This window comes from Corylus avellana, chromosome ca5 (assembly GCF_901000735.1).
Source record: "Corylus avellana chromosome ca5, CavTom2PMs-1.0".
Classification (NCBI taxonomy): domain Eukaryota; kingdom Viridiplantae; phylum Streptophyta; class Magnoliopsida; order Fagales; family Betulaceae; genus Corylus; species Corylus avellana.
This window is the reverse complement of record NC_081545.1, coordinates 31,429,443-31,448,604: the sequence shown is the minus strand read 5'-3', so window position 1 is coordinate 31,448,604 and position 19,162 is coordinate 31,429,443. Positions and strand designations below refer to the sequence as shown.

Sequence of the window (19,162 nt, the reverse complement as noted above, 5' to 3'; positions counted from 1 at the left end):
AACAACTTGATCTACCCTTGTGTTATGTACCATCGGACAAGATTCCAAAAGAAGATCCTAAGTAATTATCTGGCATATCTGCTACTGTTATGTCAAATTACCGAGAGGACAGAAGGATAAAAGAACATGAGATCCAAATGGGAAAAAAATGCACCGGAAAATAACTGCATCTCAAAAAAATCAAAATTATTTGCATTTACTGTGCCAAAGAATACACTTGCTAGTTGACAGAGCCTCGTATGGAGAAAGCAAATATCTAGCTGGAAAAATCTTATAAGAGTCTAACAATCCTTTCCAAAAATTAGCAAGTAATCCTGTTCCGGTAACCACAATGTTGGCTCCTTAATCAAAATAGCCACAAAAGCTTCAATATCAGCTATTCTGTTTCTGGAACTCTATAGCACAACAAGCATTATAGTGCCTATCCAAACAGTCACTGTCAACAAAATGATGAATCCCTGCCCAGTTTTGGACCAAAAATCGCATGTCAGGAAGAATCAAGGTTGTGGACCAGCAGTACATCACATCAAGTCATCTTTTGCACACAGGCGCTCTGAACAAGAAAAAAAAATTCTCTTAAGACAGGGAATAATAAACATGTAAATATATACATCGAAGTTGTGTGTGTGTGCACTTACACTTTCTATATGAAGAGAGAGAGAGAGGGAGGGAGGGGGTGGGCTGAAAAAGAAGTTTGTTTTTCACCATTGAAGCTACACACTTCTCCATTTATATAAGGTTTCTCAGAGATGAAAAAGAAAATGTCATGGGTAACATATCTGTAGGTTCCTAATTCCTATAATAGTTCCTCAGAGAAGACCAACTAAAAATCTCCAGTATTATGAAGAAAACATCCTGGAAAAATAATGATGAAAATATATACATAGTTTGTTGTGCCCTAACATTCACAAGTTTTTTTAAGCCACATAAAGTAACAAAACACAAATACAAATAGATTTTGCATACTCTAGTTAACCATAAAATAATTTAAAGGAGGTAAGATGCATCATAGAAATTATACCATTTAGTGTTATCCATGGCATCTAAAGGCATATATAAATCACCAATCAAGGATTCATCATATTACATGATTGATATAATTAATAACTAACACCAGTTTTAAATGTTGACCGATGATGAGACAATATGACAAAGAGATGATATTATCTCCATGAGCATGAAACCACAACCACAATGGCGATTTTCCCCATGAACATGAACTAACTCTTCTTTCGCACTTACTAGCTAAACTACCATTTGTGACACTTAACCCCCTCCGACTACCATTTACATGCAATGATGCCCCTCCCTTAGTTTGAGGGTGTTAAATCCGACGGAAAAATGAGGCATGTCGTGCTCATTTTTACCAAAAAAGCCCTCGAAGTCAAAAATATGCATAACACACACACACACAAAAACCCTTAAAAAACTTTTAATTTCATCCTTAGCAAACACCATCATTTTAGAAATTAGGTTTCAGCCGTTCTCATATTTATGTGACCTAGTAAGAATTTTGATGTCCTAATACGGAAGTCACCAACAGGCACTTTGCCATTCAAAGCAGATACAATCACTTTTGAAGGCTTCCCCAGAATTCATATTTAAGTGACCTAATTTTCATCATCAGCAGAATATAAAGATATGTATTTTCTCTGTTAATTCCCTAGTATACTCTGTATATATTTTGAAGATAACCAGAAGCTAAATGTTTGACAACTCACGTAAAATATAATACAACAGAGTAATATAATTATTGACAGTTCACATATAAAAAGAACATATCAAGTTCCTACAGATGACAATATCAAAAGCAGATGAGAATGCATGAGCAGAAGAGCAAATATAAAGCAAGAGAGTTATAGATGACATCAAAAATTAAGCAAGGAAAACTGCTCTGAGAGCTGTCCGATTGCTCTAAGCCAGTTGAAGCAGCATGACTGGAAAAAATAGAACAGCACGTGGCCACACAAGTTCCAACACTGTGGACCTTCAGAATTTGGATACAAGGTTAATATTTGTAGGGTAGCTCAAGCGATACTGGACTAATGGGGATAGAATAATTTGAAGTATAATTAGAAAGTCATGGTCTACCGTGTGAGTTCAAGCACCAAATCTACTAATTAGTGATGAGTGAGATCCATTTAATAAACAGAAAAAAATCATAAATATGATCGAGTCCTTTAGCCTTTTTACTTTGTCATCTCAATATTCCTATACTCCAGAGTAATGATTTTTTGGAGGGAGGAGTCATACTCAGATATTCATATGACACTATCATTGAGGTTCCCCAAGCTGACATACTGAAAAATCTTGGACCCAATCCCCTGTAGAAACCTTTCCAACCATCATCTTTAATCAAGCCTTTAACAACTTCCCTTGCAGTGCTTCTCTTTTCATGTCCCACCACCTATTATAGTGCAGAAAAAACTAATTAAAAGAAAAAATAAAAAGTAAATCAGTCAAATGAAGATCAACACAAAGTCCACAGCATACTCATTTTAGCTTTATTTGAGAAGATGAGGTCTCTAGACCTATATACTGAGTGTTCCACACATCAGGAACTCCCAAAACAAGGTTGTGGAGTAATTCTGAACTTTTTTGTATTTGTATGCTTACGGACCAACTTAGGAAGGCATTCATTTGCCCAAGAAAAAATAGCAGAAAAAATAATTCAAAGATTGAATCAGAAATTAATTATTTTTTAGTTGGGAGGGGGCATAAATTGGTTTTATTGTTGGTTTTATAATGCACAGGTATTATAAATTGGGGATCTGCCGGGCTTTTGTCAAAGTCAAAAGATTCTACATAGTAATTAAAATTATTTTTCCTAATATGCCATGTCAATACCATGGCTTGTAGTAAAATTGCAGGGGCATAAATATCAGCTGCGGGTGGAAGTTTGGGTAAATTGACAACCCTGGAACTTTAGCAAATAGTCGGAGCCCCTCCAGTTTCAGACAACCAACAACTAAAGACTCCCATTTAGTTTTGCATGGATACTAAAATATATCTCAAGCCCTATCTTAATCTTTTGGGTTGAAGGGTGTTAAGTAACATGAAGACATACCATAGAAGTACAATGGTTAAAACATTACACATCTAAACAAATCGTGGAACAAAAAACTTGTCTGTCCTGGTAGGTAACCCTATATCTTAGTGGTCAAACCACCCACCCACCAAGTTGACCAAACATTGATGGACACTATACCAATAGCTTACCATATTTTTGTTGGGAAAAATGAAGAAGAAATACTGCACAACATGCAATTAAAGTGAAACCATTCAAGTGCACCGATAAACTTGGCATGTACACAGAACACAATAACACAAGCATGCTCATGCATGTATACACACGCGCACATACACACATGAACACAAAATACGGGTAAATTCTAAATTTTCCTATGTCCGACCATTCACTTGTCTAGGAAAATTAGAGGAGAATGCCCTTGATTTACTTTGTCACTATATGAATACAGTGTGAATTGCCTTAAAGATGGTCAAACTTTTAACTCCCTCGCACTAGAAAGCAAGCATCAATTAAGGGAACAGGGAATAGGGAGCTTCAGGCCAGCATTTTTTTCTGGGAAAAGTAGGTATGTTATCAATTATTCATGAATTACATTTTCATGGCCAATATAATAGACCAAGCATTTTTTTCTATAAAAATTGATAGAATGTTTTCAATTGCAACCAGCCAAAAGCATGTCCAGCAGTCAGGATTCAATTGAACTGATGAAGGAGAAGAAGATAGTTTGATGTGAACTAGGTTAATGAATACCTGTAAGCGTGTCTTAATGGTGTCCAATGGGGTCGTGGTACAGGACGCTATTGCTCCTGCAATAATTCCTCCAGCAGCTTGAACTAACACTATTTTTGACTGGCTAGGAGCAGCTTCCTCCTGATCAGTGCCGTGGCCTAAGAGACTACCGAATAAATGAAATGGTAATGCACTAGTTAGAAATTAAATAAATTATCAATAAGTCGAGAACTCAAAACACAACTTTAAAGTAATAATAATAATAAACAAAGATGATAATGATAAAAGTAAGGATGATGATGACGATGAGCATGGCATGCAGACAAAATGCCAAAAGTAAGTGTCAAGTCATCAGAACCAACATTTTCAGGTTCCCAACCTCCTAATCATATATTTGAACTTACATATATTCCTGACCTTTTCAATATCATTACCCTGTTCCATAAGAAACTGGAATTTGAAGCCTACTAAGTCCAATTAATAGCAAAGCACCTGTGACGTTGGTTTGCCCCTTGTGAAGTAGGATCAGGATCCTCTCCATTTCACTTAAAATGGAGAATAACCATTTTCTGGTCCAGATTTTGTTTTTTTTGTATCTCACCGGTGTACGTGTTGTCATGTCATTTAAAATTCACTAGGTGACAACATATACACCATAAAATCTGTAAAATCTAATCTGGACCACGAAATGGTTCTTCTCCATTTCAGGTGAAATGGAGAGAATCCTATCCATGTGAAGTACATAAGACATAGTAATGGAGGATCATTTCTAAGATAAGAACCTAAAATCTAAAGGTACGCAACATTTGATGTGCACTTATATGATAGAAAAATTATAACTGGACTGCTTGCAAGCACTTTCAACAATTAACATTAATTGAAAACAAATTACCATGTCTCACCTCCAGATGAAGCGTTGGCTTGAACCATAACTTGCCCACCATACCGCACTTGATGGGGAATAAGTCATAACAGATAGACCAAACCCTCTGTATAATCCCCGAATGCCATCAGACTTTAGAATCTTACGAGTAACATCTAAACCCCCATTGTACTTTGTGTGGCCTGAGTATCCTTGGACCATCAGCTTTTGGCTAATCTGAAGAGCCCAATATTGAGGAAATTAGCATCTAAGAATTTCCTCTTCTTTTTTATTTCGCTTTATATGACTCTGACCTTTAGGCTAAACTCAAATTAGCATTTCAAACCCAGAAATGTTATAAACCAATATCAGATGATAATATGCCAACCCTTTAAATAAGTTTTTACAATTGAAGTATAAAGACAGAAAAATGCTCGTCCAAAATATGACCTACTGCCTCCATACCACATCAATTGGAACAAACACGGCCTGAGAAAAAACCGATGCTATCATGCCAGCTACTCCGTTTGCTATGGCTGCCTCTGTAGGCTCAGATAATTTAAATGGTTCGACCATCTTGAAGGCAGCCACTTTTGTGGTCTCTAAAGCAGTAAGAAAAATAACCCTGGCAGGAATTGCACCAGTTATGACTGTACCGAACCCTCTGTACAGACCAGGAACCCCATCAGTTCTCAGTATCCCTTTGATGACAGAAGTTGCATTTCTCTCGGCAACGTCCTTCGATGCAACCTGCAGCCTGGTTTTTACAACAGAGACTGGGTACAGTGCCACGGTAACTCCTGTAAAGAGGCCAGCCCCTACGACATAAAACTTGGTCTTGTCAAGCCTGCAGGTAGAACCAGTGAGATCAAAAACTGAAAAATTCTTAGTAAACCAAGAAGAAAGAGTAATCAATCCACAAGATTATGTATATGCCAATGAGCTATCGCTCAAATTGGCATGTGTAATTGACCCATAAAAAATGACTAAGTCTTCTTCAATAGACAATAGGAACCAGGTTCATAGGTGTCACAAATTTTTTACACTTGCTGTCAGCTCTACCTATTTCATATTTTGTTGTCCTATCCTTCTGCATATTCAGTCCGGAGCCCAAGTAAAGGAGGGGCATTGCAATAGGTTGACAGCAAGCGTAATTGATTTAGTTCAAGTACATCAATAAGTAGACATTCTTCACAAGTTTTGAATGATTACCCTCAACCGTGAGATTAACATTTTGCTTAGTGCCCTTAAGATGTACAAAACCAAACACATTTATACGAATATCTTACCGCAATACTCGCCAATTTTTTTCTTCGAAATAACAATCTTATAACTCCGTGGAATTTCAAACTCCTCGTTTTTCCGAAATTCCAGGCCTAAAGATTGCACAAACACTTGGCTTAGATAACCGAATCAAACAGAAAGTATGGAATTCAATGTTTCATTTTCTTCCTTTTTCCCTCCCCTTTCCTCAGCTACCAAACAAAACCACATATATTTCATAAAGAAATTGAAAGAAAAAGCTAATTACGAGCATAAACGACTTAATGAAAGGAAATTACACTAAAAATAGAGATTAAACCAGAAATAGGGACGTACTTGTCCCAGTTAATCTCGGTTTGACCAAACGGCTGAGCTCGAGCGCTGGGCGCAGCCATGGACTCGTCTTGGATCGAACAGACTCGAAGAATAGAAATCTCGAATGGACACGAATTCAAGAACGCATTTCTCTTCAGAAGCTCATCGGCTTTGAAAAATCTCTCAAAGGCTTCTACTATACGAAATGAATGTTTTGAATTTGCTCGAGCACGAAAATGATCAAGAACGACTTTTCTCTTCTTTTTTTCGCAATCCGGTCTGCTTGGAGCGAAATAATTCTCAACGTACCAAGAAAATAGAAAGGGTTTTTTATTTTTTCTTTTTGGTTTTTATATTTTTCGTTTGAGTGAGTACCCTGACAAGGGTGATTGACTTAGGGTATACAAACACGCGGTTATAACCGGGTTGCAATTCCTATTTGCCTAGGGCAGGATGGTTAGTTATTTTAGGGGAAGGAAAAAGCGGTTAATAATCTATAACAGACTATCTTTGTACATAATAATAATATATAAATATATATTATATATATTTTATATTAAAAATATAACATTTAAACAACACGGTTTTAGTGGTGTTATTTTAGATAGGATTTCATTATATTTATTATTTTTTTAGAACACTTTGGCTCAAAATTATTTAAAATAAGCAAGTAAATGCTCAAAACACCTAAAAAAGCCCAAATAAAAAAAGCGGTTATAAAACCGTCAGTTATTAGTTTGAACAATCACTAACCACTAGTTATAAAATAACCACTAACTACATAAGCGGAGCGGTTATTAAAATCTAATAATTGCCTTTTAGGCAATTACAGTTAATAATTTTAACAAATAATCATTAATCGCAACTGCTTGTACACCTCTAAGCACGCACACTCGCAGCATAATCTCCTGCGGCTGAGTTTTTCTTCCATAATTTATTGCACTTGCCGAACATGCCGCTACAGATCATCATAAACCCATTTTTTTAAGTTTTTGGGTGGGTGGGTTTTAAATCCAAAGTGATTCTCGTGGGTTTCACCTTTCATGTTTACTGGTCAATTGGCTTTCTGAGTTTATAAAAATCAGTATTTTCGTTTATGAGTAATATTATATATAATTTCACTTTCCCATATCTATTTTTTCATACTCATAGGAAAGGAAGTGTATGTATCATTATTTTTTTTGTCAAACCTATTTGCCACTTGTACGTAAGATTTGACAAGAAATAAACTTTTTGTTGTTAGCAAGTAATTGAAATTATTTATTAAAAAAAACGTAAGGCACACCCTACCCATACGGAAAAGTACATTAAAAAAAAAAACACCAAATTTCTAAGCTACATGCTGCCTTTAATACTAGGATTGGAGAAGGAAGCCAATTCATCAGGACAATGTTCCTCTTAAATAGCTATACATATATAGCCAAAATTTTCATTTTGTCTATCTTTATAAAATTCTTCAAATAATTCAGAACCGAAGAATTTGCTCGGTTCAAGATGCCTTTTTAAAACGAACAATTATGTTTAGCTTAAGATCATGTAGCATATTGCACAGCTTTGTAACTAAACATCTCCAAAGTTCTTTCTGTAAAGTATTCATGCTTCAGCTTCTTCAATTACAACAATATTATGGCCTTCACAATTCATTATATATATATATAGCTTATCCTAAGAAGAAAATGCAAACAGTGATAGGGCAGAAACTAATGTACGAGTCAAAAATGGGTTTTTTGGCATCCGCCTCCAGCGAAATAGGAAGAGTTGAAAAACCTCTAACAAAGTGATTTCCAATCCAGCTCCGCCTTTAAAATGTCGGAGTCAGAATTGGAAGTAAGAGGCAAAAATTGCCTCCTAAGCAAGAATACAAATTTGTTCTTTGTTTTTGTTTTTAAATGAAGAACATAGAAATAACAATATATCATTTGAGAACCAACTTCTAAAAAAAAAAATTTAGGAAGTGTAGCATTTTTTAATAAAAAAAATATATCAACACACATTATAAAACACATACACATTCAAAATAACTTTCATATTTATATTATATCATAACACATTTTCAAACAAAAAATAAAAATAAAAATTAGTAAAGGTGAAAGTACTTTTTTGCCCACCCCTAAGCGCTGAAGAAAAAAAAAAGCCCTGTTTATAAGGTTTGACGTGCCACTTCCAAATTCTCCTCTTCCTGTCTTTTCGTTTTAAATACGCGGAACGTCCCATTCCCATATGCGTGCAAAAAGCTGATGCTAAATTAAAATTGAATGATGGGTGCATTCGATGAATGAGTCAAATACGTGTGGAATAAAAATTATATCGTTTTCAATGAAAGTTCTTTGATTCATATGATATGTTGAATCATATTTCGATTGATTTGTTATTTGTCAATAAAGAGAGGATCTAGCTACCACCTTTTTTCTTCCATACCCATGACCCAAATGATTACAAATCACTAATTTTTCTTTATTTTCTAAATCCAAATCTCAAAACCCATGCCACATAATATATTTCTTTTTATTATTTTGATTTTTTTTTTTTTTTATATCGAAAAACCTCTTTAAGGCAAGGCCCTTCGAACTTACCCCTACAGAATAAACTCTAATCATGTGTACCGTATCTTCAAAAAAAATTTTACACGAAATTGAATAAATCACTGACTATTAACCAAAAGAATGTGACCCAAGGAAGAGGTAGTACTAGATGGTTTCGAACCTGAACACTGATCTATCTCAATTTATATTTTTTCTTTCCTAGATGCAACCTAATCCTCTCGTGAGTAGTGAGTACATTCCTTGATATTAGTTTCCACAATACATATTTGCAAGTTTCAACTTCCCTCTGATGGGCTCAGGAGAAAAACACACAAACACCTTCCTCCGATGAGCATTTCCTCGGCCCCTGACCAACTCTATACCTTCAAACTCCAAATCCCAATGAAAATTTGCCACCAAGGAATTTAAAATACGGCCAAATAACCTGGTTTGCCGTGCTGTGGCGTGTGAGCTAGCTAGGGAGACAGCAATATAATGAAAATGCCTTCAGAAGAAAAAAAAAAAAAAAAACATGTATACAATAATCCATATGTAGCATAAGAAGCAAAACATGTGATTGCTTTTGGGACAATCATCGATCAGATTCGACACGTCTCTGTAAAATCAAGCATTTTCAGGCAGAAATGTGCTCACTTTGTTGTACATGTCAATCATAGCTTATTAATTTTAATTAAATATTTTATGTTTGGAGTTTTACTTTATTTTTTTAATTAAAATTTACATGTAAAATGAAGTATTAAAATATTAATTTTTTTTATTTTGATTTGAGGGGACATTATAATTTTGGGTGAGCTTGAAGGGGTATGTAATTATATATATATTCTCATTAAATTTAATCCAAAAATAAGATAGAAAACATTTGTATGTGAAGACAACGACTTTTCTGTGGTTTTATTTTTATTTTTAATAATTAGTTAAAAGTGTATACGGTGGGCTTAAAAGGCGGGCTAATTTAATTAGACTGACTTGGGAAGTAAGCCAAAGTCAGCTTACACCGCGTTCTTTCTTTCTCGTCTCTGTGTCTCTCTTCAGAGTTCATTCTTCTCTGCTGGTGATCTTGAGCCAACAAAGTATACAGACGTTCATTGAGACGAGAATAAAACCTTCACCGAGAAAGTGGGCTCTTGCTTCTCAGTTCTCACCCATGATGGGAATCTTCTCCAAATTCACCACTTTACTTTTGATTCTGCTGTCATGCACTAGCTTCACTTCAACAGGTTGGCGAGTTCTGTTTCTTCTTCTTTCAATCTTTGCAAATATAGAATATTTCCCTGTTTCTTGTTTCTTGTTTGTGTTAATGGATATTTTCTTAACCTTTAATCAGTAACAGAAAGCAATGGTCTTGATGAATTGCATTTCTTGCTGTGTGCTTGACTGATTGGAGAAATATTTGTGGAATTTGTCAGGCTTTGTTTATTGACTTTGGTGAATGAGGAAAATTACCACGTAATAAATAATAAGCAAAAAATAAAAATAAAAATTCTTATTATCTTCTTAATTTAGCCAATCCAGCTACTGTTTTATATTCTAGTTTTGTTAATACCAAAACATGCTTAGAAATGCCTCTGTTTTATAATTTTCAATATGTAATTGACATTTGCCAAGGAGTTGAAAATACTGACCATTTTTATTTATCTTATTTTTTGGTTGGTTGTTTCTTTTTCAGAAGCTTATGATCCACTTGACCCAAATGGAAATATCACAATCAAATGGGATATCACGAGCTGGACTCCTGATGGCTATGTTGTGAGTTTCAGCTTTTTATACTATATATATATATATATATATATATTCTTTTAAGAGTAATCAAGCCCTAATAGAAGAGACTCATATTTGGTGCACATGCTCTCTCGTATTGGTGCGTGTTCTGTTAGGGATATCTCATATTGCATTGCTAGAGACAAGAACTATGTGTGCTTGTCCAGTTCTTCAAGCATTTTATCTGAACATTTTGAGAAACAGTGTTATTTTTCTGTTCAGGTTTATAATTTGCATATTGATTAGATTGATGGAGGTTTGCCTATGGCAGAAGAAATTCTATCAAACTTCAATTCCCAGTTCATTGGGTATAATGTCTACCTTGTTTATTCAAAATGCAACATTGAACCCTTCTTTCCCAATACAGTTTCTCTACTTAAGATATTCCCTGATGAGCAACTTTTTTATGTTGTTGGACTCTGAATTTTTCCCCCTTAACTCAACCTGGGTAGAATTCTGACTCAACAGGATGAATTTTAGGCTTTATTATCTTAAAAACAATTGATTAAGCAAATGGCTTTCATTACCTACAGTCACATGAAGAGTTTATGTGTTCGGCATATTAGAATTGCTGGCATCTGCATAATCAGATGGATATAATGTCATTTTTGTTATCTGAATGGACAGGCAGTTGTCACAATATACAACTTCCAGCAATATCGTCACATTCAATCACCAGGGTGGTCACTGGAATGGACATGGGCGAAGAAGGAGATAATTTGGGACATGGTGGGAGGCCAAGCCACAGAGCAAGGAGATTGTTCTAGATTTAAAGGAAACATCCCACATTGCTGTAAAAAGAGTCCAACAATTGTTGATCTATTGCCGGGCGCACCTTACAACATGCAGATTGCAAATTGCTGCAAAGGCGGTGTACTCAGTTCATGGACGCAAGATCCAGCTAATGCAGCAGGTTCATTTCAGCTCAGTGTCGGTGCAGCTGGAACCTCCAACAAAACAGTCAGAATGCCTAAAAACTTCACTCTGAAGACACCGGGGCCTGGTTATACTTGTGGAGTTGCAAAACTTGTTAAACCAAGTAAATTTTTTACAGCAGATAAAAGGAGAGTCACACAAGCTTTGAGTAAGTTCCTTAATGAAGACCACATCTATAAATGTTCCTTTTAAGCTTTAAGGACAAAGCCAACACTGTGATATTTTCGTTTTTTCAACAGATGACAGACTAATATAAATTTCTTGTGCAGAATTTCACCTAGTTTCTTTCTGTGAATGTATGTTCTAATGGTTATAGGATAGGGTAATCTTGTTTATTATCCAATAGCTATTGTTTTTCTCTTCCTGGACACTTATTTAGCTATACCTGTATTTTTACCTGATTATTTTTATAATTACATTTGAGAAAGAGAAATTTTTAGTACTATAATTGTCACCTCTGTCAAAAAGCCTAAATGGAATGGTAATGGGTGGGGTGAGTTTGATGTAAAAATTACCAATCAAACAAGAAATTAAAACATAATTGAATCAATAAATAAAAATCACATTTTAAACTCATCTCTCTTTTATGGCAGTGACTTGGAATGTGTCGTGCACATTTTCACAGTTTCTAGCGCAAACAACTCCCACTTGCTGTGTCTCACTCTCATCCTTCTACAATGACACAATAGTGCCCTGCCCAACATGTTCATGTGGCTGCCAAAGCAACATGTCCGAGTCAGGGAGCTGTGTTGAGTAAGTTTTTTAAGCCAGAACAGCTTAACTCTTTCTTCTAACTTCTTTGTGGATGATAATTTTCTTACATATTATTTTTCTGTGTGGTTCACAGGGCAAATTCACCACATCTAGCTTCAGTTGTTTCAGGTTCTGGCAAGAATATCTATACGCCTCTGGTTCAATGTACAAGTCATATGTGTCCAATCCGATTTCACTGGCATGTTAAGCTTAACTACCAGGAATACTGGCGGGTGAAGATCACAGTGACAAACTTCAACTACAAGATGAACTATTCAGATTGGAACCTAGTTGTTCAACACCCCAACTTCAACAATCTGACCGAGATTTTCAGCTTTTACTACAAGTCATTGAATCCATATGGAACAATAAGTAAGTGAGATCCTAACATGGAGTTAGCTCCGGTTTAGAATAATAGATAATGTGCCCCTAGCAAAAGAGAATTAGTATCCAATTCCTCCCCTCCCCAGAAATGACTGGTTGTTATGATTTTCATAATACATTCACATGTTTTACTCTTGTTTTTAATGGATATTGGAAGTTGAGAAAGGGTATTTAACGGATTTGATTTTTGAACAGATGATACTGCGATGTTATGGGGACTTAAGTTCTACAATGATTTGCTTATGCAAGCTGGCCCTCTTGGCAATGTTCAATCAGAGCTACTTTTTCAAAAGGATGCAACTTTCACTTTTGAGAAGGGTTGGGCTTTCCCCAGGAGGGTCTATTTCAATGGTGATAGCTGCGTCATGCCGCCTCCCGATGCCTATCCTTGGTTGCCAAATGCTGGTTCGCGGCGACGCACTTCCTCACTTACTCTAATCATGACTTTATTGTCAGCCTTCACATTCATGCTTGCATATTCCTAAAGTCTATAATATTGAATGCGTAAAAATGATATTCTAAAGTTTTCACAAGGATCAAATTGAATACAGGGCCTATGCATCTTGGCAATGACTTCCAGCAGCAGTTAAAGTCGAATTCGTCTCCACTATGATCTTTTACACTAATATTCTTTTGTATTGCATATGGGTGGGTGAATTCACTGCCTTTTTGTTACTTCCAGCTCTTTTATGTTGGTTCGCTTACCAAATCATCTTGTTTCTACAATATTCACATCCATACTGTAATATTTGACAAGAATATGGAGATATTTCTGGTTATCACAGCATATTTTTGTTACTATTCCTCTTTTCATTTACCATATGAGCTTGTTGATTCAATTACATCACATTTTGTGATGGATTAGAGGCAATTTTGCATGTGAATCGAACATCTTATCTATAAGGTTCTGCTTGAAACCATGTTGAGATTTTTTGAACTTTTTCCCAGTAGAGTGTTAACCTTTTTAATAGACCTGCTTATTTTGCAAAAAAGAACCATAGGTGATAGGTGAAGATTTAGTATCACATTGCAGTATCAGCAATCAAAATACAAATAGATCCCATTGTTGAGACTCAAATATAATTTTCTATTCACAAGCTCGTATATTGTAGCATACATTTCCATGGTTGTTTAAAAAATGTTGGAACTTTTATACCTGTGCTCTGTTTCGGCTGTGTTAAAGTAAACTTAGCTTCAAAATTTTCAATACTGAGCATTTCCAAAGTCTAGGCATCCATCACCAGATAGACATCAACAGGAAAAGCAATGAAGAAATCAATGTTGATAAAGCAAGCAGGTTTCTATGGGCAGCATTTGGCAGAAATGGATAAGTGTCAGGTGGGGGCAGCATGCACTCATCGCCATTGAAGTAAACCTTGTGAGGAAATGCCCACCCCTGCTTGAAGGTGAAAGTGTTCTTGTCTTTCTGAAGAAGCACCTCCGACTGGACATTACCAGTCGGCCCAGCTTCCATAAGCAAGTCATTATAGTATTTCATGCCGTAGAACATGCCGGTGTCATCTGCATATGATTAAAGTAGCAGCCATGTCATGTCAGAATATTGTCATCACCTCAACAGACATTCAATAAAATGGAAGTTTATTATTGTCTCTTACTTATGGACTCATAGGGAACCAGAGGCTTGTAATCAAAGCTGAAAACTTGTGTGACATTGTTGAGATTTGGATGCTGTACAACAAGACTCCAAAGGGTGTAGTTCATCCGGTAGTTGAAGTTTGTAACGGCAATCTTCACACGCCAATAGTCCTTGTAGTTGAGCTTCACATGCCAGTGCACTCGGACCGGGCACATGTGGTGTGTGCACTGCAGCAACGGAGTATTGTCTTTCTTCGGAGTGTTTATTCCCTTCATCTGAAGAATTTTGGAGTTGCTCCTGTAATAATACCATCATTAATTCTTAATGTGATTTTTTGATAAGCATTCACATCCGGCTAGCCAGAAAGTTATTTTGGCAAGTCGGGGATGCAAAGTTTAGGTAAAAATGTGCTACGGTGCTCACTAAATTTGGTGAAAAAAAATTTTAACTCCCGACAAAGCATGCACATGACTTTAGAATGTAGGTGTTTTGAAAAAGAAATAATCTATAGTAAATGTTGATGGTTAAAATAGAGAGTAGAATTAAAAAAATAAAAATTATTTTAGCTAACATGAAGAGAAAATTTGCTGAATGGGAATGTTCATAAATGTATTGAAGTGAAGAAATTAAAAACGAAAGACTTACTTGACACACTTGTTGTTTTTCTGGCAACCACAAGCACAAGAGGGGCAAGGAGTGATTGTCTCATTGTAGAAGGATGAGAAAGAAACACAACAATTCGGGTTTTTCCTGGCAAGAAACTGCGAATAAGTGCAAGTCACGTTCCATGTCACTGCACAAAAGGATAAATTTGTTAGCCATTCTACAGCAGATCAAAACTTCAATTATTTGGGTCGTAATTTAGGTTCATGGGTCAAGTTTGTGTCGTATCGAGACCTAAGTATACTAATATATGGGTTGTGACATGAATACAACCATTTAATTATTCGCGTTAAATCTCTTAATTTAGACATGGCGTGTTTAACTAATTAATGAGTGACACAACATGATTCGCATAATTCAAATATTGGATCTAACTTATTAACACAATTTCATATCTTATAAGCATAAATTATATCAATTATACACATTCACAACTAGATTCATAACAAAAATCAATATGATAATTCATAATGTGAAGAGACAATGAAACTTACTCAGTGCCTGAGTCTTCCGGCGGAGGTCTGGGGTGAGAAAAGTGGTGGGAGGCACAATCTTTGCCGGGCCACATGTGTACCCTGGTCCTGGACCCAACAAAGTGAAGTTCTTGGGGAGTTTCACTGTCTTGTTAGAAGTACCCGCCAGCCCCACGCTCACTTGGAAGGCTGAGACAGCAGATGATGGATCCTGGCCCCATGCTGCCACCACCCCACCTTTGCAACAGTTTGTGAATTGCTGGTTGTAAGGAACACCAGGGAGCAGATCCACAACTGTGGGAGTTTTCTTGCAGCAATGAGGTACGTTTCCTTTGAACTTGGAGCAGTCTCCTTGTTCAGTGGTCTGAGCCCCCACCATGGACCATATCACCTCCTTCTTAGCCCATGACCACGACAAGGTCCAGCCTGGACTCATTATGTGGCGGTACATTTGGAAGTTGTTCATTGTTACAGCAGCCTGCAGGGATGTTGGAAAATTAAGAAGCACAGTCATCCATAAATTGTACTGAAAAACATTGATGAGAATTGAGAATAATTAGTTTGTGAAGCTTTAACTTACAACATAGCCATCTGCGGTCCAAGACATGATATCCCACTTAATCGTAATGTTTCCATTTGGATCCAATGGATCATATGCAGCTACAAAGAAAAGAAAAAGAAATTAAGAATGAAGCAAATTAAGAAGCAAGTTAATCCAATCAGGATTCAGGGGAACCAGAAGCTCTTACCTGCATAAGAAAGCAACACAAGGAGGAAGAAAGCTGAGACGGCAAATCTCATAGCTAGGATCTCAAGCTTATGATTCTGATATTGCAGAGATTTATTCAGTTCAATATAAATGTTGAGGGATCATGAGAATCTATGGCCATGCACATAATATAAGAAAGAAAGACACCCTGCAAAAGGAAAATATCAGACTCTAGAGATGGCTTACCTAATGGTTGTTAGAAACTTTAAAAAAAAATGTGAAGCCGATCACATTCTCCCTCGTGGAGTGTATGATCATTTGCTTTCCATATCTTGAAGCAATGACTATGGGAGACGACAGGCGGGAGGCACAAAGACTAAACTAACGAGTGAGTGCAACATTCCAACGGTCCTGGTTGAAGTTGAAGGTGATGGGTATGTGTATGTGTATGGGGTAGGTGGAGCAACCTATCAATTTACCCAAATAACCATGGGATATGTATAATATATCATAGTCATTTTACGTCTGCCAAGGCCATTTTGGTCATATATGGTAAGAACTTACTCCCAACCGACTAATTTTTTTCCAGTCCTTCAAAAAAATCTTGCTTTCATCAGGATGCTTTGGTTTCTGTCAGAAGCAAGAGTTTGAAGCAAGCAAACAGTGCAAGGACAGGTAGTGAGTCCCTTTTCTGATAAAAAGACACCCGATCGCTGCATATCTTTGAATGCTTCAAAAATAAAATTCCTCAAACATGTCCTTTTTTTAGCCTTTGGCCACTCAGCCATTGGCCCTTGCACTCGGTCATGAACAAGTACAATGGAAAATCTCCCTAGCTTGGCATCAAATCTCAAAGGCTGGAACCGGCCAGAAGACTAATTAAAAACGTGTACATCATATAATTTGGCCAAGTGTCAAAACTAAACATTAGTAATTGAACAAAGTGGGAGAACATATGACTAATATTTACACAATGAGTAATGCTATAAGTAATATTTTTTTTCTTAAAAATGATGTCAAAATGTTCCATTGAATGTTAGGAGGCCTACCTTCAAGGAGGCTAAGTGTATATATATATATATATATATATATATGGCCAATTGACACGAGTTGGACTCATGTTCAAGTATGAGTACCATAAATAATGGCAGCCTAGGCTCCATCAAAGAAGATATGGAGATAAAAATAAATAAAAAATAAAGGAGCACGCACAAAACAAAAGGAGAAGCAGAAAAGAAAAGAAGAAGTAAAGACAAAGAAAGTGATAAAGTAAGAAAATAAATTAACACGTACAAAAAGAAATGACTGCTTTGTTTGTTAATGTATTTTAGGTAGTTTTTTGTTTTTGATTTGAAAAAGTGTTAGGATGTGATCAAATAAATTAGAAAACTATTTTTGTTTTTTTAATATTGTTTTGTGTTTCACTTTTAAAATTATTATTGAATTTGAGATTGGTTCAATAATAATTTTAAAAGCCACATCACCTTTAAGGATAAAAGTCATACGAATTACTCTTATTCAAATGATTTTTTTTTTTTTTAAATAAAGAAAGCCTGAAATTTCATAAATACGTGTTAATACTTAATTATATGGCAGTATTCCTAGTGAATGGTGTGGGAAGTGGGACGGGAATAGGATTTGCAGCTCTTGGGCCTTCGGATCATTGAAGCTGGGCAAATGGTTTGGGCAGATTGGCTCGGTTCCAGCCCATTCAGCATAAGGTTGCAGTCCCTTATTCTAGTCTCTTTGACAGATCACAAAACAGGCCCATCACCAACCTTGTCACATATATATGTATATCTTGATGCACTATAAAACAAAACGGAGCTTTCAATATTAAAATATGCACCTAGCTAGGCTAACTTCTAGTTTATAAATCTTTTGGAGAGTGACATTAGGTTAGGACCTGAACCATATTATAAATTAATAACACACCTTTAAAATACTCTATGTATAGAGATAAACGAATGACGGCTCATTCTTATTTCCACCTTTCTTATTATCCAAGAAAATATGAGAAGCACACTGTCAATATTAAATAAACCTGGAATGGTATAAAGAAAAAAAAAAAAAAAATCAATTTGCAAGAAGAGTTCAATCAAAGAAATTAATATTTTTTTAAAGTTTTCTATTAAATGTGAGAAGATTTTAATTCATGTGATTGGGGTAAACAACGGGTCCCTTTTAAAAAATTGATAATTTCGAGTTTGAGTTTATCCTCATACGCACTTTCTCTCACAGTTCATTCTCAGCCACCGCAAAAGGCCGCTAGCTGTCGCTCGTCATCACTGATTTTTTGTACAAACCAAGAGCTAAAAAATATTTTCAGCTAAAATCATTTTTCAAAAAAAAAAAAAAAGACATTTTTCCTTGATACAAAGGAAGTATAAGAATAAGAATGTTCACAGTACTTTAAGCAAAGAAATGGGATATGCTTTCTTGGGTTATGGGAGACTTGATAGGTTGAGTTTTAGAGAAACAAGGAAAGGTAGCCTTCTTTCACAATGGAACATTTTCAAAATTCCTACTAATTTTTTTGTTATTTATTTTATAATTAGGTTATTAATCTCCTCATAACTAACTAATCCATTCAATTCAAATGAGATTAAGGTTCTTAACTTCAAATGAGTATGCATTTTGAATACAATTATTAAAAAAAAAAAGTTACAATCTTCTAATTGCCATTTTAACATTTTTTTTTAATAATTATTTTATAAATTTCCCCACTATAAATGAAAATTCTGGCTTATGGGTGTGCTTCATAAAAATAGTTTTTTATTGTCAGGCTAAGAATGACATATCCTTAATCAGTTAATCCTTATCATCAACTGTCATTTTGGATGAGTTTTGACTTTTGATGGAATAGGAATAGTGAATACAAAACAAAAGTTCCAAAGTCAAAGGTTCCAACTTTCTAAATGGTAGACCAAAGCCAATTGCCTGACTATAGAAACTTCCAAGTACGTAAACTAAATTAAAACAAGAGGCTGTAGCCCCCGGTTTTGGGTAAATCAAACGTCGTATGTAGCCCATCGTAATGTACTCATTACTCGGTCTCTTCCTACGTTGCCTATATTTTCCAATTCACCTGCCCCTATATATACACATCCATGCAAATTCTTTGTCCAAATTTACATTATCTTCCC

The 19,162-nt window shown here is 35.7% G+C and overlaps 3 protein-coding genes across 3 annotated transcripts; 1 reads left to right on the top strand and 2 right to left on the bottom strand.

Annotated features, from left to right (window-relative positions):
- Window positions 1-140: 140 nt before the first annotated feature.
- LOC132180293 (uncharacterized) lies at window positions 141-6,556 on the bottom strand. The gene is made up of 6 exons (XM_059593064.1): window positions 6,222-6,556; window positions 5,088-5,469; window positions 4,663-4,859; window positions 3,782-3,926; window positions 2,254-2,407; window positions 141-553 (listed from the first exon to the last, which is right to left on the bottom strand). The coding sequence occupies exons 1-6, from the start codon at window positions 6,278-6,280 to the stop codon at window positions 522-524; spliced, it is 969 nt and encodes a 322-aa protein (XP_059449047.1). The 5' UTR covers window positions 6,281-6,556; the 3' UTR covers window positions 141-521.
- A 3,170-nt stretch (window positions 6,557-9,726) lies between these two features.
- On the top strand, window positions 9,727-13,496 carry LOC132182300 (COBRA-like protein 1). The gene is made up of 6 exons (XM_059595503.1): window positions 9,727-9,960; window positions 10,410-10,489; window positions 11,129-11,585; window positions 12,031-12,190; window positions 12,285-12,562; window positions 12,770-13,496. The coding sequence occupies exons 1-6, from the start codon at window positions 9,888-9,890 to the stop codon at window positions 13,057-13,059; spliced, it is 1,338 nt and encodes a 445-aa protein (XP_059451486.1). The 5' UTR covers window positions 9,727-9,887; the 3' UTR covers window positions 13,060-13,496.
- An 83-nt stretch (window positions 13,497-13,579) lies between these two features.
- LOC132181290 (COBRA-like protein 4) lies at window positions 13,580-16,162 on the bottom strand. Its single transcript, XM_059594439.1, has 6 exons — window positions 16,057-16,162; window positions 15,888-15,967; window positions 15,329-15,785; window positions 14,817-14,964; window positions 14,191-14,468; window positions 13,580-14,095 (listed from the first exon to the last, which is right to left on the bottom strand). Exons 1-6 carry the CDS (start codon window positions 16,106-16,108, stop codon window positions 13,812-13,814), a joined length of 1,299 nt encoding a protein of 432 aa, XP_059450422.1. The 5' UTR covers window positions 16,109-16,162; the 3' UTR covers window positions 13,580-13,811.
- Window positions 16,163-19,162: the final 3,000 nt, after the last annotated feature.

Excerpts from the sequence above, each read along its gene's own strand:
- LOC132181290 (XM_059594439.1), bottom strand. The coding sequence starts at position 16,108 with ATGAGATTTGCCGTCTCAGCTTTCTTCCTCCTTGTGTTGCTTTCTTAT. Across the intron at positions 14,965-15,328 it reads CCGGAAGACTCAGGCACTGA|TGACATGGAACGTGACTTGC; the intron begins GTAAGTTTCATT and ends CCTTTTGTGCAG. Across the intron at positions 14,096-14,190 it reads GGTTCCCTATGAGTCCATAA|ATGACACCGGCATGTTCTAC; the intron begins GTAAGAGACAAT and ends AATCATATGCAG.
- LOC132182300 (XM_059595503.1), top strand. The coding sequence starts at position 9,888 with ATGATGGGAATCTTCTCCAAATTCACCACTTTACTTTTGATTCTGCTG. Across the intron at positions 9,961-10,409 it reads CACTAGCTTCACTTCAACAG|AAGCTTATGATCCACTTGAC; the intron begins GTTGGCGAGTTC and ends TTTCTTTTTCAG. Across the intron at positions 10,490-11,128 it reads GGACTCCTGATGGCTATGTT|GCAGTTGTCACAATATACAA; the intron begins GTGAGTTTCAGC and ends CTGAATGGACAG.
- LOC132180293 (XM_059593064.1), bottom strand. The coding sequence starts at position 6,280 with ATGGCTGCGCCCAGCGCTCGAGCTCAGCCGTTTGGTCAAACCGAGATT. Across the intron at positions 4,860-5,087 it reads TGTTTGTTCCAATTGATGTG|ATTAGCCAAAAGCTGATGGT; the intron begins GTATGGAGGCAG and ends TGGGCTCTTCAG. Across the intron at positions 3,927-4,662 it reads AGCCAACGCTTCATCTGGAG|TCTCTTAGGCCACGGCACTG; the intron begins GTGAGACATGGT and ends TTTATTCGGTAG.